Source organism: Bufo gargarizans, chromosome 1 (assembly GCF_014858855.1).
Source record: "Bufo gargarizans isolate SCDJY-AF-19 chromosome 1, ASM1485885v1, whole genome shotgun sequence".
In the NCBI taxonomy this organism is placed as follows: domain Eukaryota; kingdom Metazoa; phylum Chordata; class Amphibia; order Anura; family Bufonidae; genus Bufo; species Bufo gargarizans.
In genome coordinates this window covers 288,547,633-288,566,728 of record NC_058080.1, presented here as the reverse complement: position 1 = coordinate 288,566,728, position 19,096 = coordinate 288,547,633, and the positions used below count along the sequence as shown (strand labels likewise).

Sequence of the window (19,096 nt, the reverse complement as noted above, 5' to 3'; positions counted from 1 at the left end):
GTGTGAATGGACCCATAGAAAGATTATTATGTGTTATATGATGTCTGGTTATAATTTTTTTTACAATAATCATGGGATATCCCCTTTAAGTGCTGAACCTAGTATAGAAATACTATAGTTAACAATATCACTAATAACCAGAAACATGCAAAAAGAAAAAACACACCAAAAAATCCAAACCTGTGCTTTTAGAACCGTAAGCGCTTTGATATTTTCCGGTGTAAGGAAAAATACGTCTTCATCCTCACAAATGGCCTCTTGCTCTAGAGAATTTTCAGCCTGCCGCCCCATTTCACCTAAACACTGGCGGATTTCAGCTCTCAGCGTGGAAAAGACCTGAAGACGCTTTCTCTATGAAGTAAAATGAATATAAGCTGCAGGTTAAAAGGGGTTGTGTGGTTTAGAAATCCCATTTTCAAAAGCACTATTAGGAATACAGTAAGTATTAGGGAGTATGTGGGTTACAGACCATTATCTATTAGCCAGATTCTCTCTGAAAATTTGCAGCTGGTTTCAAACAAAATACAGCAGAATACATCATGATCAACTAGGATTGGTCAACCAGGAAAAACTATTTAGGAAGCAAATTTAGAATAAAAATTTAAGTCTCAATCAAACACCAGTGTACCTTCTTTAGTTTTGTAGGGAGAGAAGTGGTGGAGTTTTGAGGTCTTGTATATATATATATATATATATATATATATATATATATATATATATAAAAAAAATAAAAATAAAACACACACACACACACACCACAACATTTTTTTAAATCCTGACATAACATTGCCATGTTAAAGAAAAATGTGTGCGCCTGCAGCCTGCCCCCAGAAAATAATGGTCAAGACCAGTTTTGCATTTGCCAAAATGGTAGTTTCAGAAACAGCACCTATTACAACCCCTAGACGATGTCCCTAAAGTCCAGCCTAAGGGTACTTTCGCACTAGCGTTATTCTTTTCCGGTATTGAGTTCCGTCACAGGGGCTCAATACCGGAAAAAAACTGAGCAGTTTTATCCTAATGCATTCTGAATGGAGAGCATTCCGTTCAGGATGTATCAGGATGTCTTCAGTTCAGTCCCTCTTAGGTTTTTTGGGCCGAGAAAATACCGCAGCATGCTGCATTTTTCTCTCCGGCCAAAAAATCCTGAACACTTGCCAGAATGCCGGATCCGGCATTCACTTCCATTGAAATGTATTAGTGCCGGAACGGCATTAAAACTCCCGCATTGACGGATCAGTCCTTCCGGTCCGTGCATGCGCAGACCTTTAAATCTGAAAAAAGTTTATAACGGATCCGTTTTCCCGGATGACAACCGGAAAGACTAATCTGGTATTGCAATGCATTTGTCAGACGAATCTGCATCAGTCTGACAAATGCATCAGTTTGCGTCCGGATTGCCGGATCCGGCATACAGTTTCGGTGACAGAACTGCCTGCTGGAATCCTCTGCCGCAAGTGTGAAAGTACCATTAGTTGAGGGTCAATAATTTAGCTAGTATTCTTATGTACACAGGGAAAAGATCTGGGTGTACTTAAAGATCCATAGACTAAATACCAGCATGCAATACCAATCAGCTGCCCCTAAGGCTACATGCACACGAACGTTGTTTGCGAGTTTCGTATTTTTTTTCGCGAATACGATGTGGACCCATTCATTTCAATGGGTCCGCAAAAAATGCGGATAGTGCGAATACCACGTGGACCCATTCATTTCAATGAGTCCGCAAAAAAAAAAAAAAAAAAGTCACTGTCCAGGTACCCCCTCCGTTTGGAGAAAATAGGCTCAACCACCAGAAGTGACAAGACTTCAGTAGAGGAGCTGTGAATCTGTTAAAATCACCTCAAAGGCTGGTCACAGCATCAGAAAAGGTTGAGATGAATTTGTTAGAACATTAGTGCCTCGGTAAATGTGTAGAATACATTTGGTTTTTCATTAAATCCATTAATGGAGTCACCCGCTCATTTTGCCCTGCTTAACCTCCCTACTTACCTTTTCTTCTGCTTGCACTTTGATGTGCTCCTTGAGTTCTTCTATCTGCACAAGACTGGGGATGCTTCCAGTTGGAATATAATATGGAGTAACACAGAGATCAGAACAAAGCTCTTGGTCTTTTTGCTGTAGTATCCTTAGTTCTTCCAGTCGTTCATTCTTCTGTTTTGTGAGAATGTCTAATCTCACTCTCAAGTCCTTCTCAATCTGAAGGATAGTCAAATTTTCATCCACCTGTAAAGTTACACCAGAGGAGCATTACCACATGCAATAAAATAAATAGTGAAATGGTAACATTTTAATCTGAATAAAATTGAAATTATTTTTTTTAAATTCATATATCTATAGGGGCCAGAGCTCTGTTCTTCTAAGGCCTCATTCACATGAACATACGCCATTCGGGCTGCAGATCATAAATAGCGGTTCGCAATGCATGAGCACCAGCATGTAAATCCTGTATTGTGGCGCAGACTTGAATGGGTCCGCAATATACAGAAATAGATCGGATATGTCTTATCTTTTGCAGCCCACGGAAGAGCTTCTGACTTGTGGACCCTTTGGCTTGAATGCATCTGCAAGATACGGAGCAGAGGCACATCAGTGATACGGAATTCACACGGCTGGTGCCTATATATTTCGTAGGGCCACAATACTGGCACAGATAGCTTACGGTCATGTGAATGAGGCCTAATACAGAGCTTCAAATGCCTCTCTTCTCATCACACAGTTGTATCTAATAGTTGTAGGTTATAGTTATGTAAGGACATGTAAAAACATTAAAGGGCTTCTGCAGTTTGTTTCAACTGATTATCTAGCCCAGGGGTAGGCAACCTCCGGCACTCCAGCTGTTGTGAAACTTCAACTCCCAGCATTCTCAGAACTCCCATAGAAGTGAATGGAGCATGCTGGGAATTGTAGTTTCACAACAGCTGGAGTGCCGAAGGTTGCCGATCCCTGATCTAGCCTCTAGATAGATTGTCAGCATCTGACTGGTGGGGATGCGACACACGGGACCTCCGCCGATCAGCTGTTTGAGAAGGCAGCGGCGCTCCCTTCTCACTGTTTACCGCTGGCCCAGTGACGTCACAACTAGCATCAACTGGCCTGGGCGCAGCTAAGCTCTGTTCACTTGAATGGAGCTTAGCCCCGCCCAGGCCAGTTGATACTAGTCGTGACGTCACTGGGCCAGCGGTAAACGGTGAGAAGGCCGCGGCACTGCTGGAGCGCTGCTGCCTTCTCAAACAGCTGATTGGTGGGGGTCCCAGGTGTTGGACCCCTGCCGATCAGATGCTGATGATCTATCCAGAGGATAGCTCATCAGTTAAGACAAACTGTACAACCCCTTTAAGATATACTGAGACAATTATAATTTTTATGGGAAGCCATAGTCCCAGAGGCATCTCAGCAACAGATATTTACAGCAGTCACCGGCATACAGGGAAAGAGCCATTGACTAATATTGATGGGTGTGGAGTATGCTCTGAGTATGCTAAAGAGATTGTCTCATAACAGACCCTTATCCCCTAGCCACAGAAAAAGGGATACGCGTCACATCGGCAGTGGTACACCTGGCGTGGCTCTCACTGATCACAAGAATGGGGGCCCCCTGATAATTTTGCCGTTTGCCATATGGGATAAGTATTTTTAATAGTACAGGTGTTTTCACATACGGAGATGCCCTTGATGTTTATTTTTAATTATGAATTACCATTTTAATTTTGGGGGAAAAGGGGCCGATTTCAATTTTTATATTGTTAATATTTTTAAAAGTTTTTTTTTATTTTTATTTTTAAACACTTTAATAATGATTTGAAACAGAGAAGGTAAAGCAGCTCTCACCCACCGTTCACCTGCCTTGAGCACGGATGGCAACCTCCGGACTTGATTGCTGTAAATATTCAAGACCAAGAAAAATCCAGCTTCCAAGATGCAAAAGGTGGAATCTTTATTGCGAGTTTAAAATCCAATGCAAGACATCACAGGTTACAGTAACGCGCTTCAGACAGCAAGTAAATCAGAGTCCTTTATCATGAAGGACCCCGATTTACTTGCGGTCTGAAACGCATTACTGCGTTTTGCATCTAGGAAGCTGGATTTTTCTTGGTCTTTAATAATGATTAGATTGCTTTACTCAAACTCTAATGCATTGAAGTTTAGGAGTAAAGCAAATCTAATCATTACTAAAAAGGGTTAAAAAAAAATAAAAATTATTCAAAATCGCCCCCTTTCCCAAAAATTTTAATATGAAAAATTACACTGTTACTATGGAGCCCTGCCAGAGGCAGCCTCTATTCATTCAGGAGGACTGAGGTTGCAGCACATACCATCTGGCTCCCTCGATCCTCACTAGGAAAATATTTATCCTTTATCAATTTTTTTTTGTTAGAAAAGGTTAATACAAAAGTGATGCATGAAGAAGAAGAAAAAAAAAAAAAAAAAAAAACATAATATAACATCTATTCCACAGCGCTTTACAGACATTAGCGTCCCACTGTCCCCAATAAAGCTCACAATCTAAGTATCAGTATGTCTGTGAGAGGAAACCGGAATACCTGGGGAAACTCACACAACACAGGCGGTGTCAGATCTACATGTAACCTGATGCTTTTATACATCGGGTTACAGATAAAAGCCTACTGCCACAACGCATAAATTTGTGTAGCGATAGGGAAAAGGTTAATATTAGCTGTTTGAAGGGGTTGTGGTAATGCGGCAGCTGCCACATCCCCCTTGTTATTTACCAGGCGCAGCCTGTTTGCCTGGCATTTTAACTCACTACAGATACCCACCCAGCGCTAATGCAGTACGCAGCCCTGCAGGGTATTGCGATTGTGAGGTCACGGTTACTTAGGCAAACGAGGGTTGCTCTGGGTTACTTACAGTTTCTTGGAAGACCCTGGGCAGGCATACAGCAGTGATGGAGAGGCTGGCACAGGAGACCTCTGGGGTACTCTCAGTGTATAGGGACCAGGCCTGATGGTGGATGAGGTGCCCTGGATGTTGCAGGTGTTTAATGTGCCGGGGGCAAAGTCCCTTTAAGATTTGTGACGCCAGTGCCTGTAACGGTGGCACACCGATTTGATGATAGGAGTAAAGGAGGAACACGTTGTTGTGGTGAACCAAAACTTCCTTTACTGGAAACAGTTAACTTTGTACAGTCTAGGTTCAGTTCCACATGGCAGCAGCAATAATAAGCAGGCTTTATACAAATGGCAGGTACAATGTTCTTTGCAAGATACTCAGAGGGTTAAAACACTTACAGACCAGGCTGCACCTTTTCCTCAGAAATCCTGTGCACTATTCCTCAGAACTCCTGGCTGTCTCAATCCCAAGGCCCGTATGCCCTAATGCTGGCTTTATCCTTGGTAGAAGACTTCCTCAGGTATATATCCTTGCTTTAGGTAAAATCCTTCTGCCCTTCAGGCCTCAGGTTGGCTGGTTACTCTTCTGCTCTGCACTTTACTTTGTGGGAACTGCAGGTTTCACAGGAGGAAGCTTCTTCTCCTGGTGGTCAGCTAGAAGCCTGGGCCGTCTAGCTGCATGTCAGAGCCTGCACCTCAGCTCCTCTCTGGCTAAAGTGACCTCTTGCGTCAGACTCTGCACACAGACCTGCCTTTCCCTGTCTGGGCCTAACTATATACTAGGTGTTCCCTAGCTCCCTCTAGTGTCTAGGAGGAGGAACTACACCCTAATAGGCCTGCTACACATCACAGGGAAGAAATGAACATAAAAACATATAAAAATACATTAAAATGGACCGTTAGATACAATGCCACTGTTCCACAGGAGGTGGAGAACAACGTGGCCCAATTGACCCTTGCGTAGTGCTTACATTTACCTAGTAAGACACTACACTAGAAATCAACAGGACTATTTTTTCTTTCACGAATAACGGAAAAAACAGAACTGTTAGATGTCTCTATAGACCTAGATTAGGATGTAATACCAGGCACCCCCGCTACTAAAAGTGCCAAGCAGTGTCTGGGAAACAATGCAGAGAAGCAGCACAGCCCGTGCAGCATCTGGGCTGAAAGTTAGAGATCAGTTCCATTATGCAGTTATGACATCAGTATGGAAACTACAGTCCAGGTCAAAGAGCTCACCTTATAGTCCTCAAGAGATAACTCATGGCTCAGAGCTTTCAACTGCTTTTGGCAGAACTGAATACTTTTTTCAATTCTATCTTTCATTTCCCGTTCTTCATTTATCATATTGTTGAACAATTCCTATGAAGCAAAAAATAAATATATTTAATATTGGCTAAAGAAGCACTATTCTCTGCGCTGTTAGAAAGGTGCATGATGTAAACTGTAGTAAAGATACTTCTTACCAGTGACCATTTGAGTTATAACCTTCCTTGTGATCCTCAGCTGTGTCATGTGACCAACACTCTCCAAATAAGACAGCAACTTATGTGTGACCAGGAATCCAGTTACTGTGGTGTACAGGCTTTTGCATAGGGCAGTGATGGCTAACCACTGGCACTCCAGCTGTGGTGAAACTACGACTCCCAGCATGCTCCATTCATTTCTATGGCGCTCTGAGAACAGCCAAGCAAGTGTGCATATTGGGAGTCGCAGTTTTACCACAGCTGGAGTGCTGGAGGTTAGCCATCATAGGTAGGGATGAGCGCTCTGTACAGTATTAGAATGTATTTGCTCAGTTGAGCCGAATTTACTACTACTTTGTGAGACTTCACATATTTCATAAATTGATTTCTACTGTAAAAAAAACATTTCCCCGAACTTGGGTTCGGTTCCGAGGTACCACAGTAATAACCTCAGCTCATCAGAGCCAATACATTCTAATACTGTACATAGAGCTCGCTCCGTACAGTATTGAAACAAAGTTTCATGCAAATCGACTTTGAATGTTTTATCTGAAGTCGATTTGCACATCCCTAATCACAGGCATAGGGCATTCCCCTACGAGTCCGAAATGGGAATCTCTACAAAAAGTGGCTCCTGCTCATCTAGACCTTATGTTACAAGGTTGCTCTATCTTCTGAATGGATACAATGCAATTACCCCTTGCAATAATGACTGACATTAGGTTGATTGAGAAGCTAGAGGCGCAGATATCAGCCGAATGCCAGACGACAAGAGGCCACCCATAATATAAGAAAATGCAAAGCAGTAAAAGCCATTCACCTCCATGTGCTTTCGCACTTCTTCAATCCTCTGCAAACGCATCTCTTCTTTGATACCTAATCCATCCCATATGTCCATAAGAGTTGCTAGGGCTTGGTTTGTGCTGGAGATGATCGAGGAAGCCAAGACCTCACTAGATTGTGGAGAAAAAAGTAATTTAGGATCAAAACTAAATATATCAAATATAAAAAAAAACTCATTAAAGTATTTACCACCTACTCCGAGGATAGGTAATAAATACTGACAACTAGGACCACCAGTGATCCTGAGAACCAGGAACCCCAGGTCCCCTCTCTGAGTGCAGTAGTAGTGCGCCCATCTTCTCACTGCTCCATTCTATGGGACTGAGAGCAGTTAACAGCTATGGACACCTTTGGTGGCAATTTTTTTTTTATCAATGCATTCTGCTCATTTTGGACATTTAGTCTAAAATAACATTTGGAAATGTAGTCTTTATAAAAAAAATGAAACTGTTTTTACTTCATATCTTTTACTTTATCTGCAGACTGTTGCTCTCTGCTTAAAGTATAACTGTCATTTTTTTTTTTTGGAGTATTGGATTGTGGTGAATAATATCACCTTGTTTGCCCTATTTAAACTTTTCACTGTGTGTTCAATTACCCCTTAATTCTACATTTTTGTTCCCTGTACTGCCTACTTTTACCTGTGCTTAAAAATAGGGTTGCTAGGCATGGTCCGTCTGTGTTGAAGGACGGAGGTCACATTACTGACAACCAGGGACTGTAAGTAATGATTAAAGCCAGGTCCTCCCCAGCAGCTGATAACAGTGCCTGGACTGTGTGCACTTCTCCCTGTCCCTGCGCTTGGCAGACGCTCCCTCACTCAGCAGAGCTGGAGAATGCAGAGTTGAAGCAGCGCAGACCAGGGAAGGGAGATCTGCCATCTGCTCAGTGTATAAATGAAAGCAACATGTGGTAAGAGGACCCCTTTGTGCTGCAGGAGATTAACCCTTTAGGGGGAGGGCTGTGGTTACTGACACTTTTGGGGGGCTATTGTTACTGGCTAGTGAGGGCAGGCGGGATTAGCCTCAGGGTGAGGGCAGTGGCGGCCATCTTAACTGAATAGTGAAATTGCAGTTTTATGCAGACTGGTTGCTAAGGGCTGAATCTTATTAAATATGGGGTAAGTCAGTCTAATAGTAACGGATTCTGGCATATCATGTTATTAGTAACTACATATATGAAAATTGAAATTAGGCTCTAAGTGTGACAGTTATCCTTTAACAGTAAACCCATCAGAGAGGCGCTCTGACAGCTTGAGCTGTAGCCCTCCTTTGTACTTTCCTAAAGGGTTTACGCAGCCCGATTTTCTGGAATGAACGTTCATACAAAATGACTACCCACAAACCATCGTAATAGTATGGCGCCCGATCAGTAGAGAGCCCTGGCTGACCCCTTGCTGTATCCGCTGGCATAGCTGAAAACGCAGATGCTGGCAGATTGAGCCCTTAGATGGTGTGACTCAATGCTGAACGCAGCATTTAAGAGGCTTGCAGAAGGAGGGGGCTCCCTCTGTCTCTCCATGGGCCCCCTGCGCTGCGATGACAGGGGGGCAGATGGTTGCCATGGCAGCCGCAGAGGCCTATAAGTGCACATAATAAATGTGTATGAGCTGTAAGGAGTTCAGTGTTAAAAGGCTACAGATAGAACTGCTCTGACAGACTTTTCTGGCGGGTGAACAGCCAATTTTTTATCACAGTAAAGCTAGTTTTACACTAGCGGCAGGCTGTTCTGGCGGGTGAACAGCCTGCCGAATCCGTGCTGCCAGAGGTCCATTCCGGCCCCATTGACTATAATGGGGCGGGCCAGAGTTAGCACGGTAAACATGCATGTTTGCCGTGCTGCCTACGGAACGCCCCCATTATAGTCAATAGGGCCGGAGCGGACCTCTGGCATCACGGATTCGGCAGGCTGTTCACCCGCCAGAACAGCCTGCCGCTAGTGTAAAACTAGCCTTACTGTGATAAAAATTGTCTGCAGATACACCAAAGGTAAATATCTACTGAAAAATTAGCCCCAAATGAGCCGATTAGCCCCAAAGGTGTTGTCAATTTAAATGCTAACTGGGTGTTATTGTTGCCTTTATCAAAAGAGGGTGTCCTTATACAGTCAGACACTAGCAGCAATGACTGGACAGCGTCCGGCTGTGCAAGGAGACACCCCCCAATGGTAACATCCAGTTGTCAATTTACTATTTTCTAGTAGGAAAAGCAGAGAAACAATACAAGGCAGTTATTTGAAGAAGTCAAGTAGACCTGTCAACCCCCCTGTAATCATCTCCACATTGAACATGGTGACTGATTTGCAGGCAGCAAGTTATAGCACAACACACTCTTGTATGTGCTCTGCCTGTAATCTCAGCTGACCCACAAGTGAAGAGACGGTGCCGGATACAAGCGAGTGAGCGGTCACACGTACTTATTATGACCACATGCCAAGTTATATAGCATGTTTCCTGCATGCTACATGGGGCATAGTAACCTGCTCTAGTGAGACAACTTAACCCTTAGTAACCAGCCTGTTGTGGGGCCTTACTGACCAAGCGTTTTTCTTCCTCTTATCATCGCGTTCCAAGAACTATAACTTTTATTTTTCCGTCTATATAGCTTTATGAAGGCTTGTTTTTTGCAGGACAAGCTGTAGTTATTAATGGCGCCATTTTGGGATACACATAACTTTCTGATTAACTCTTTCTGGGAGGGAGGTGGGAAAAAACAGCAATACTACCAATGCGTTTGTACGTTATAAATTTTACAGCGTTAATTTTTCAGTATAAAGAACATATATTTATTCTCTGGGTCAGTAAGATTACAGTTTTACCAAATAAATTGTTTTTTTACGTTTTACTGCTTTTTAGCAATAAAAAAAAAAAAAAAAAAAAGTTTCCATTGCCGCTTCCCAAGACCCATAACTTTTAAAATGTTTCTTTCTATGGAGATGTGTGAATGCTTGATTTTCGCAGGAATACTTTGGGAGTAAATGGCGCTTTTTGATCACTTGTTATTAGGTTCACCATAGGTGATAATTTATGTGACATTTATGTAGTCCGGGTCGTTACGGACGTGGCAATACCAAACATATGGGGGAGATATTTTTTTTGCAATTATCTTCATTGAAAAGCGTATTTTCAAATGGAAAAAAAAGTGTAATTTTTTAAATTTAATAAGTGTTTTTTTTTAACCACTTAATAGTCCCACAAGGGGACTATAACAGACAACAATTTGAATGCTTTTAACCACTTCAACCCCGCTAGCTGTAACCCCCTTAATGACCAGGCCACTTTTTACACTTCTGCACTACACTACTTTCACCGTTTATTGCTCGGTCATGCAACTTACCACCCAAATGAATTTTACCTCCTTTTCTTCTCACTAATGGAGCTTTCATTTGGTGGTATTTCATTGCTGCTGACATTTTTACCTTCTTTGTTATTAATCAAAATGTAACGATTTTTTGGCAAAAAAAATGACATTTTTCACTTTCAGCAGTAAAATTTTGCAAAAAAAATAAAACGACATCCATATATAAATTTTTCACTAAATTTATTGTTCTAAAAAAAATGTTTGGGCAAAAAAAAAAAAATGCTTTGGGTAAAAGTTATAGCGTTTACACACTATGGTACAAAAATGTTAATTTCCGCTTTTTGAAACAGCTCTGACTTTCTGAGCACCTGTCATGATTCCTGAGGTTCTACAATGCCCAAACAGTAGAAAACCCCCACAAATGACCCCATTTCGGAAAGTAGACACCCTAAGGTATTCGCTGATGGGCATAGTGAGTTCATAGAACTTTTTATTTTTTGTCACAAGTTAGCGGAAAATGATTTTTTTATTTATTTTTCTTACAAAGTCTCATATTCCACTAACTTGTGACAAAAAATAAAAACTTCCATGAACTCACTATGCCCATCACAAAATACCTTGGGGTGTCTTCTTTCCAAAATGGGGTCACTTGTGGGGTAGTTATACTGCCCTGGCATTCTAGGGGCCCAGATGTGTGAGAAGAAGTTTGCAATCAAAATCTGTAAAAAAAATGACCGGTGAAATCCGAAAGGTGCACTTTGGAATATGTGCCCCTTTGCCCACCTAGGCTGCAAAAAAGTGTCACACATCTGGTATCGCCGTACTCAGGAGAAGTTGGGGAATGTGTTTTGGGGTGTCATTTTACATATACCCATGCTGGGTGAGAGAAATATCTCGGCAAAAGACAACTTTTCCCATTTTTTTATACAAAGTTGGCATTTGACCAAGATATTTATCTCACCCAGCATGGGTATATGTAAAATGACACCCCAAAACACATTGTCCAACTTCTCCTGAGTACGGCGATACCACATGTGTGACCCCACTTTGGAAAGAAAACACCCCAAGGTATTCAATGAGGGGGATGGCGAGTTCATAGAATTTTTTTTTTTTGCATAAGTTAGCGGAAATTGATTTTTTTTTTTTTCTCACAAAGTCTCACTTTCCGCTAACTTGGGACAAAAACTTCAATCTTTCATGGACTCAATATGCCCCTCACGGAATACCTTGGGCTGTCTTCTTTCCGAAATGGGGTCACATGTGGGGTATTTATACTGCCCTGGCTTTTTAGGGGCCCTAAAGCGTGAGAAGAGGTCTGGAATATAAATGTTACGCATTTGGATTCCGTGAGGGGTATGGTGAGTTCATGTGAGATTTTATTTTTTGACAGAAGTTAGTGGAATATGAGACTTTGTAAGAAAAAACAAACAAAAAAAAAAATATAATATTTCCGCTAACTTGGGCCCAAAAAAAAATGTCTGAATGGAGCCTTACAGGGGGGTGATCACCCATATAGACTCCCTGATCACCCCCCTGTCATTGATCACCCCCCTGTAAGGCTCCATTCAGACGTCCGTATGATTTTTACGGATCCATGGATAGGATCCGCAAAACACATACGGACGTCTGAATGGAGCCTTACAGGGGGGTGATCAATGACAGGGGGTGATCAGGGAGTGTATATGAGGTGATCACCCCCCTGTAAGGCTCCATTCAGACGTCCGTATGTGTTTTGCGGATCCGATCCATGTATCCATGGATCCGTAAAAATCATACGGACGTCTGAATGGAGCCTTACAGGGGGGTGATCAATGACAGGGGGTGATCAGGAAGTCTATATGCGTGATCACCTCCTTGTCATTGATCACCCCCCTGTAAGGCTCCATTCAGACGTCCGTATGCGTTTTGCGGATCCGATCCATGTATCCATGGATCCGTAAAAATCATACGGACGTCTGAATGGAGCCTTACAGGGGGGTGATCAATGACAGGGGGGTGATCAGGGAGTCTGTATGGGGTGATCAGTGGTTAATAAAGGGTTACTAAGTGACAGGGGGGGGGGGTGTAGTGTAGTGTAGTGTTTGGTGCTACTTTAGTGAGCTGCCTGAGTCCTCTGGTGGTCGATCCAAACAAAAGGGACCACCAGAGGACCAGGTAGCAGGTATATTAGACGCTGTTATCAAAACAGCGTCTAATATACCTGTTAGGGGTTAAAAAAAAAAAAATCACATCTCCAGCCTGCCAGCGAGCGATCGCCGCTGGCAGGTTGGAGATCCACTCGCTTACCTTCTGTTCCTGTGCGCGCGTTCACAGGAAATCTCGGCTCTCGCGGGAGGACGCGTATATGCGTCCACCCAGAAGAGCAGGGCCGCCGGCAGGACGCAATCCTGCGTACGGCGGTCCTGTAGCGGTTAAAATGCAATGCATTATTCCTATAGTGCATTGCATTTTAAATTGCAATGCTATTCTAACATGGACCAGCAGGCTGCGCCAGAGAGGCGCAGCCTGCTGAAAATTACTGAAGGCTTGACTGGGGCCTACATCAGAACCCTGCTAACCTTCACACACATCGGCACTCCGCGATCGCATTTGCAGGGTGCCGATGGGAGACAGAAAGAGTCAGCACTTTACATGCCCGTGGCATGTAAAGTGTTAAACAGCCCGGATCGGCACTCCTGCAGGCCTGGGCTCTTAGAGCAGGGCCGCGGATCTCATGTGAGAGCTGGGTTCCCACTCCCCGCTGCACAAGCTTAGACTGGGCTGCCGTAAAAAAGCGGCAGCCCAGCCTAAGGCCCCTTAGTGACCGCTGTAAAAAATGCATATGGGTGGTCACTAAGGGGTTAAAGAGGACCTTTAACCTCTTAAGGACACAGGGCGCAGGGCAGGCGGTGATTGGAACAACGTGCCTGCACCTTGGCTAAATGTGAGGGGGAAGTCCTGTGACCCCCCCCCCCCCTCGTGTCGGCGATCGCCACAAACCACAGGTCAATTCAGACCTGCGGTTTGCGGCTTTTACCTTATGCAGCGGCGGCGATGCCATTGGGTCCCCATGCGGCTGTAAGGGGGACCCGATGGCATGGAAGGCAGCACTATGCCTTCCTTAGGCATTGGCGCTGCCTTCCAGTGACGAGCCTGTGAGATCCAGCACACAGTATTACTCATACAGCCAATGCATTCCAATACAGAAGTATTAAAATGCATTGTAAAAGGGATTAGACCCCCAAAAGTTGAAGTCCCAAAGTGGGACAAAAAAAATAAAGTAAATAAAAAAGTTGAAGTTTTCCCCACAAAAAATTAAGTTTCAAGTAAAAATAAACAAAAACGTCATTTTCCCCAAATAAAAACAAATTGAAATAAATAAAATAAAAAAGTTGACATATTAATTAGGCATCTCCGCGTCCATATCGACCGGCTGAATAAACATATCACATGACCTAACCCCTCAGATGAACACCCAAAAAAAAAACAAAAAAAAAAAAAAAAAAAAAGTGCTAAATTAACCATTTATTTGTCACCTTACATCACAAAAGTACAATAGTAAGCGATCAAAAAGGCGTATGCCCACTAGAATAGTACCAATCTGTCACCTCATAAAAAAAAAATGAGATCCTACCTAAGACAATCGCCCAAAAAAAAAAAAAAAAAACTATGGCTCAGAATATGGAGACACTAAAACTTTTTTTTTTTGTTTTAAAAAAGCTGTTAGGCTGGGTTCACACGGGCGTGTCCGGATGCGTCCCGGTGTATTGCGGCAAACCCGCGCGATTAGGTACGCAATTTCAGTCAGTTTTGACTGCGATTGCGTTCCGATGTTCAGTTTTTATTGCACGGGTGCAATGTGTTTTGCACGCGCGTGATAAAAAACCGACTGTGGTACCCAGACCCGAACTTCTTCACAGAAGTTCAGGTCTGGGATCGGTGTTGTGTAGATGTTATTATTTTTCCTTATAACATGGTTATAAGGGAAAATAATAGTATTCTGAATACAGAATGCTTAGTAGGTGATCAATTGAGGGTTAAAAAAAAATTCTCACCTTCTCCTCTTGATCGCGTAGTTCCCGGTCTCTTCTTTACTGATGAACTACCGGCTAGGACCTGTGGTGACGTCAGATCACATGCGCCAATCAAATGGTCCATCACCACAGTGATGGACCATGTGATTGGAGCATGTGATGTGACGTCACCACAGGTCCTTTAGCCGACAGCTCATAATTAAAGAAGTAAAGAAGAGACCGGGAACTACGCGATCAAGGAGAAGGTGAGAATTTTTTATTTTTTTTTAACCCTCAATTGATCACCTACTAAGCATTCTGTATTCAGAATACTATTATTTTCCCTTATAACCATGTTATAAGTGAAAATAATACAGTGAATAGACTATCACCTAGCAACCGTGCGTGAAAATCGTACCGCATCCGCACTTGCTTGCGATTTTCACTCAGCCCTATTCACTTCTATGGGGCCTGCGTTGGTGATAAACGTACAATATAGAGCATGCTGCGATTTTCACGCAACGCATAAGTGATGCGTGAAAATCACAGCTCATGTGCACAGCCCCATAGAAATGAATGGGTCCAGATTCAGTGCGGGTGCAATGCGTTCAACTCCCGCATTGCACCCGCGCGGAAATCTCGCCCGTGTGAACTCAGCCTTATTGTGCAAAACAGTCCGTATCGACCGGCTCTATAAAAATATCACATGACCTAACCCCTCAAGTGAACACCGTAAAAAAAAAAGAAAAGAAAAAAAAAAAAGTGTGAAAAAAGCAATTTTTTGTCACCTTGCGTAAATAGCAAGCGTTCAAAAAGTCATACGCACTCCAAAATAGTGCCAATCAAACCATCTCAGCCCTCAAAAATCATACCCTACCCAAGATAATCGCCCAAAAACTGAAAACTATGGCTCTTAGACTATGGAGACACTAAAACATGATTTTTTTCTGTTTCTAAAATGAAATCAGTGTAAAACTTACATAAATAAATAAAAAAAATTGTATACATATTCGGTATCGCCGCGTCCGTGACAACCTGCTCTATAAAAATACCACATGATCTAACCTGTCAGATGAATGTTGTAAATAACAAAAAAAAAGTGCCAAAACAGCTATTTCTTGTTACCTTGCCTCACAAAAAGTGTAATATAGAGCAACCATATAATAGCAATTCCCAACCAGTGTGCCACCAGCTAGCTGTTGCAAAACGACACCGCCCAGCATGCTGTCAACAGCTGGTGGAACACTGGTTGGGAAACACAGTTATATGCCCATTTCCCTCCTTATATGCCAGTGTTTCCCAACCAATGTGCCTTCAACTGTACCAAAACTACAACTCCCAGCATGCCACACAACCAAAGGCTGTCCGGGCATACTGGGAGTTGTAGTTTTGCAACAGCTGTAGGCACATTGGTTGGGAAACTGTTATATTCCCAATTTTTTAACCCTTGTACAAAGGAAAAGGGTCCCCTCCATTGGTGGCAGATTACACTGCTAGGGCTCCGATCGGTTAGCATGGCAGCCAGGACCCTACTGAAGCCCCTGGTGGGGCAGTCTCACGGGAACTGGACATGCTAGCCCGCCTAGTAGGGCAGTGTCACATGAAATGTACACAGTAGCCCCCCTAGTAGGGCAGTGTCACATGAAATGTACACAGTAGCCCCCCTAGTAGGGCAGTCTCACATGAACTGGACATGCTAGCCCCCCTAGTGGGGCAGTCTCACATGAACTGGACATGCTAGCCCCCCTAGTGGGGCAGTCTCACATGAAATGCACACAGTAGACCCCCTAGTGGGGCAGTCTCACATGAACTGGACATGCTAGCCCCCCTAGTGGGGCAGTCTCACATGAACTGGACATGCTAGCCCCCCTAGTGGGGCAGTCTCACATGAACTGGACATGCTAGCCCCCCTAGTGGGGCAGTCTCACATGAACTGGACATGCTAGCCCCCCTAGTGGGGCAGTCTCACATGAACTGGACATGCTAGCCCCCCTAGTGGGGCAGTCTCACATGAACTGGACATGCTAGCCCCCCTAGTGGGGCAGTCTCACATGAACTGGACATGCTAGCCCCCCTAGTGGGGCAGTCTCACATGAACTGGACATGCTAGCCCCCCTAGTGGGGCAGTCTTACATGAACTGGACATGCTAGCCCCCCTAGTGGGGCAGTCTTACATGAACTGGACATGCTAGCCCCCCTAGTGAAGCAGTGGGATACAGTAGATGCCCATAAGACTGGATTACAGGGCGGTGTTTATATACGGCACCAGGCTGGCATTCCTCCTATCCTGCAGCACGCGGAACTGGCGCCCAGTCCGGTGTCACACCCACCTTTTCCTCCTGTAACGTGACATCCTCGGGCCCCCTAGTCCCCTTCCTTGTGTTCCGAACCAGCGCTGTCGGTGCGGCGGGACTGTGAGCACCTAGGGCTGAACGGGACACTGTAAATTTTCAAACGTCGCTCCAACGTCTCAGAGAGGACTATGATTGGTTGAGCAAAGGAAGAGGCGGGGCCTTCCGGTTGGTAGATCACATGACTTCAGTGTGTGCGCGAAAGACAAAGGAGAGCAGTACACGTGACGGGGTGTGACTGCGTGTGCAGGGGGCGTGGTTTGTTCGCTGTGTGGCAGCGTCCTGGTTTACGTGTGTGCAGAGTATTACTCCTCACTAGTCACTGCATGCCTGACAGTTACCATTTGTGGTGGTTTGGGTGTCAGTTTAAAGTCTGAGGTTGCACCAAGTTTTTGAAATGGTGCACAGTAATTATATATGTCACATAAGTTGCGTGGAGATGTGACTTTTACAACTCTTGAAAACCTTGCACTTTCACGGCTGCATTTTTGCTGGATTCAGCAAAAAGGCATCCAGTATATAATACAACAGTCTGCATCCCTTCAGAATTAGTGTTGAGCGAACCTTGTGTTTCAAGTTTGGCGTACAAGTTTTGGGTCATCTAAGAATTCCGTTATGGAGTCCACTACCAGGGACCGTAAGTTAACCCGAACCTTGTACGCCAAACTTAAAACCACAAGTTCGCTCAACACTATTCGGAATGGATATGGTTGTATTATATCCCAAATGAACAACTGAGCGCTAAATCCATTAAGTCATTGGGCGCCAGATCCGTTTTATTTCGTGTTGGATCGGTCTTGATCAGTATCCCATGACACACTCAAAAACGCAACCAAACGGAATGGAATACATTCTGGTGCACTCTGCTCCGTTCAGTACAGTTTTGTCCCCATTCACAATGAATGGGGACAAAACTGAAGCGTTTTCCTCCGGTTTTGAGATCCTGTGACTGATGTAAAAGTAGTCTAAATAAGACTCCAACGTGTTCTAATCTATAATCCGGACATACTTTTAACTCCACTTCTAAAAGTGTCAAGTTTCACCAAATGTCGTATGTGGGTATCACCTGTGGCATTTTTACCCCACAAAACTGGCGTCGCTGATTTTTATGAAGAGGACCCTTCACCATTCCTGACATGTCTGTTTTAATAGCTTCATGTATTTCCCAAGTAATAACAATTCTGGAGCATCTATTCTTATGGCTCTATGTTTGTCACGGCTGTCATGGTCTGGTGGTAGTGGACCGTGGCACTTTTGCTGTGCATGCTTGTTGCTGGTGGCAACATGTTGTTAGCATGATTTTACACTTCCCCTTTAAGGCTTAGGTTTGGGTTTATGTACGTGGTTAAGATGTGCAAGGTGGTGCTGGGTGTGACCTCATGGCTCTTCTTATGTTGGAGTTGTTAGTGTAATGGATCTCCTGGCACCCCGACAGGGTACCCCCGTTGATGGATGCTCCTAGTGCTTCCCGAGGGCTCCAAGCACTGCACTTGACACCGTAAGTACTGCCGACCCTACAAACCGCCGCAGCTTGGTTGGGGTCTCGCCATCTCCTACCCACCCTGGAACTACGACAAGGCTCCAGTGTGTGAACCTCTCTTCCTTCAGAGAGCGATGCAGGAACAGGCTCTTAAAAGAGCTCAGTGATTATAGCCAGGGGAGTATACAGCGTATAGCAATCCCCAGTGTAGATACAGCTTTTCCCCCCACACATGAGACAAGGCTCTATGTAGAGGGTAAAACAGGAACTCTTTAATGGGGCTACATGTCAGCCTTTTATGCAGGTCTTCCAGCAAGGGACACTCCCCCCAGGGACCTTGTGGAAGACTGTGACAGTTTATACATTAGCCAATCACATGAATTTAGGCCTCTTTCAGACGGGCGTTGCGGGAACACCTGCGATTTTTCCGCGCGAGTGCAAAACATTGTAATGCGTTTTGCATTCGCGTGAGAAAAATCGCGCGTGTTTGGTACCCAAACCCGAACTTCTTCACAGAAGTTCGGGCTTGGGATCGGTGTTCTGTAACATGGTTATAAGGGAAAATAATAGCATTCTGAATACAGAAGGCATAGTAAAATAGCGCTGGGGGGGGTTAAAAAAAAATGTAAAAAATTTAACTCACCTTAGTCCACTTGCTCGCGTATCCGACATCTCCTTCTGTCTTCATCTTAGCTTTTTGTAGTAACAGGACCTGTGGTGACGTCACTCCGGTCATCACATGATCCATCACCATGGTAAAAGATCATGTGATGGATCATGTGATGACTGTGACGTCACCAAAGGTCCTT

General features: G+C 44.0%; 1 protein-coding gene across 3 annotated transcripts in view; it reads right to left on the bottom strand.

The window, feature by feature from the left end:
* The window catches only part of LOC122926982 (protein regulator of cytokinesis 1-like), a 62,502-nt gene extending 45,579 nt beyond the window's left edge, over positions 1-16,923 (bottom strand). For all 3 annotated transcript variants that reach the window (XR_006387746.1, XM_044278516.1, XM_044278523.1), the window contains exons 1-5: positions 16,787-16,923; positions 7,143-7,275; positions 6,096-6,218; positions 1,993-2,226; positions 181-351 (exon numbers count right to left, since the gene is read on the bottom strand). Coding sequence is in view for 2 of the 3 variants with exons in the window: in XM_044278516.1 (XP_044134451.1) it covers positions 181-351; positions 1,993-2,226; positions 6,096-6,218; positions 7,143-7,275; positions 16,787-16,809 (684 nt within the window). In the remaining variant the exon portion in view is untranslated. The remainder of the gene's footprint in view (positions 1-180; positions 352-1,992; positions 2,227-6,095; positions 6,219-7,142; positions 7,276-16,786) is intronic.
* Positions 16,924-19,096: the final 2,173 nt, after the last annotated feature.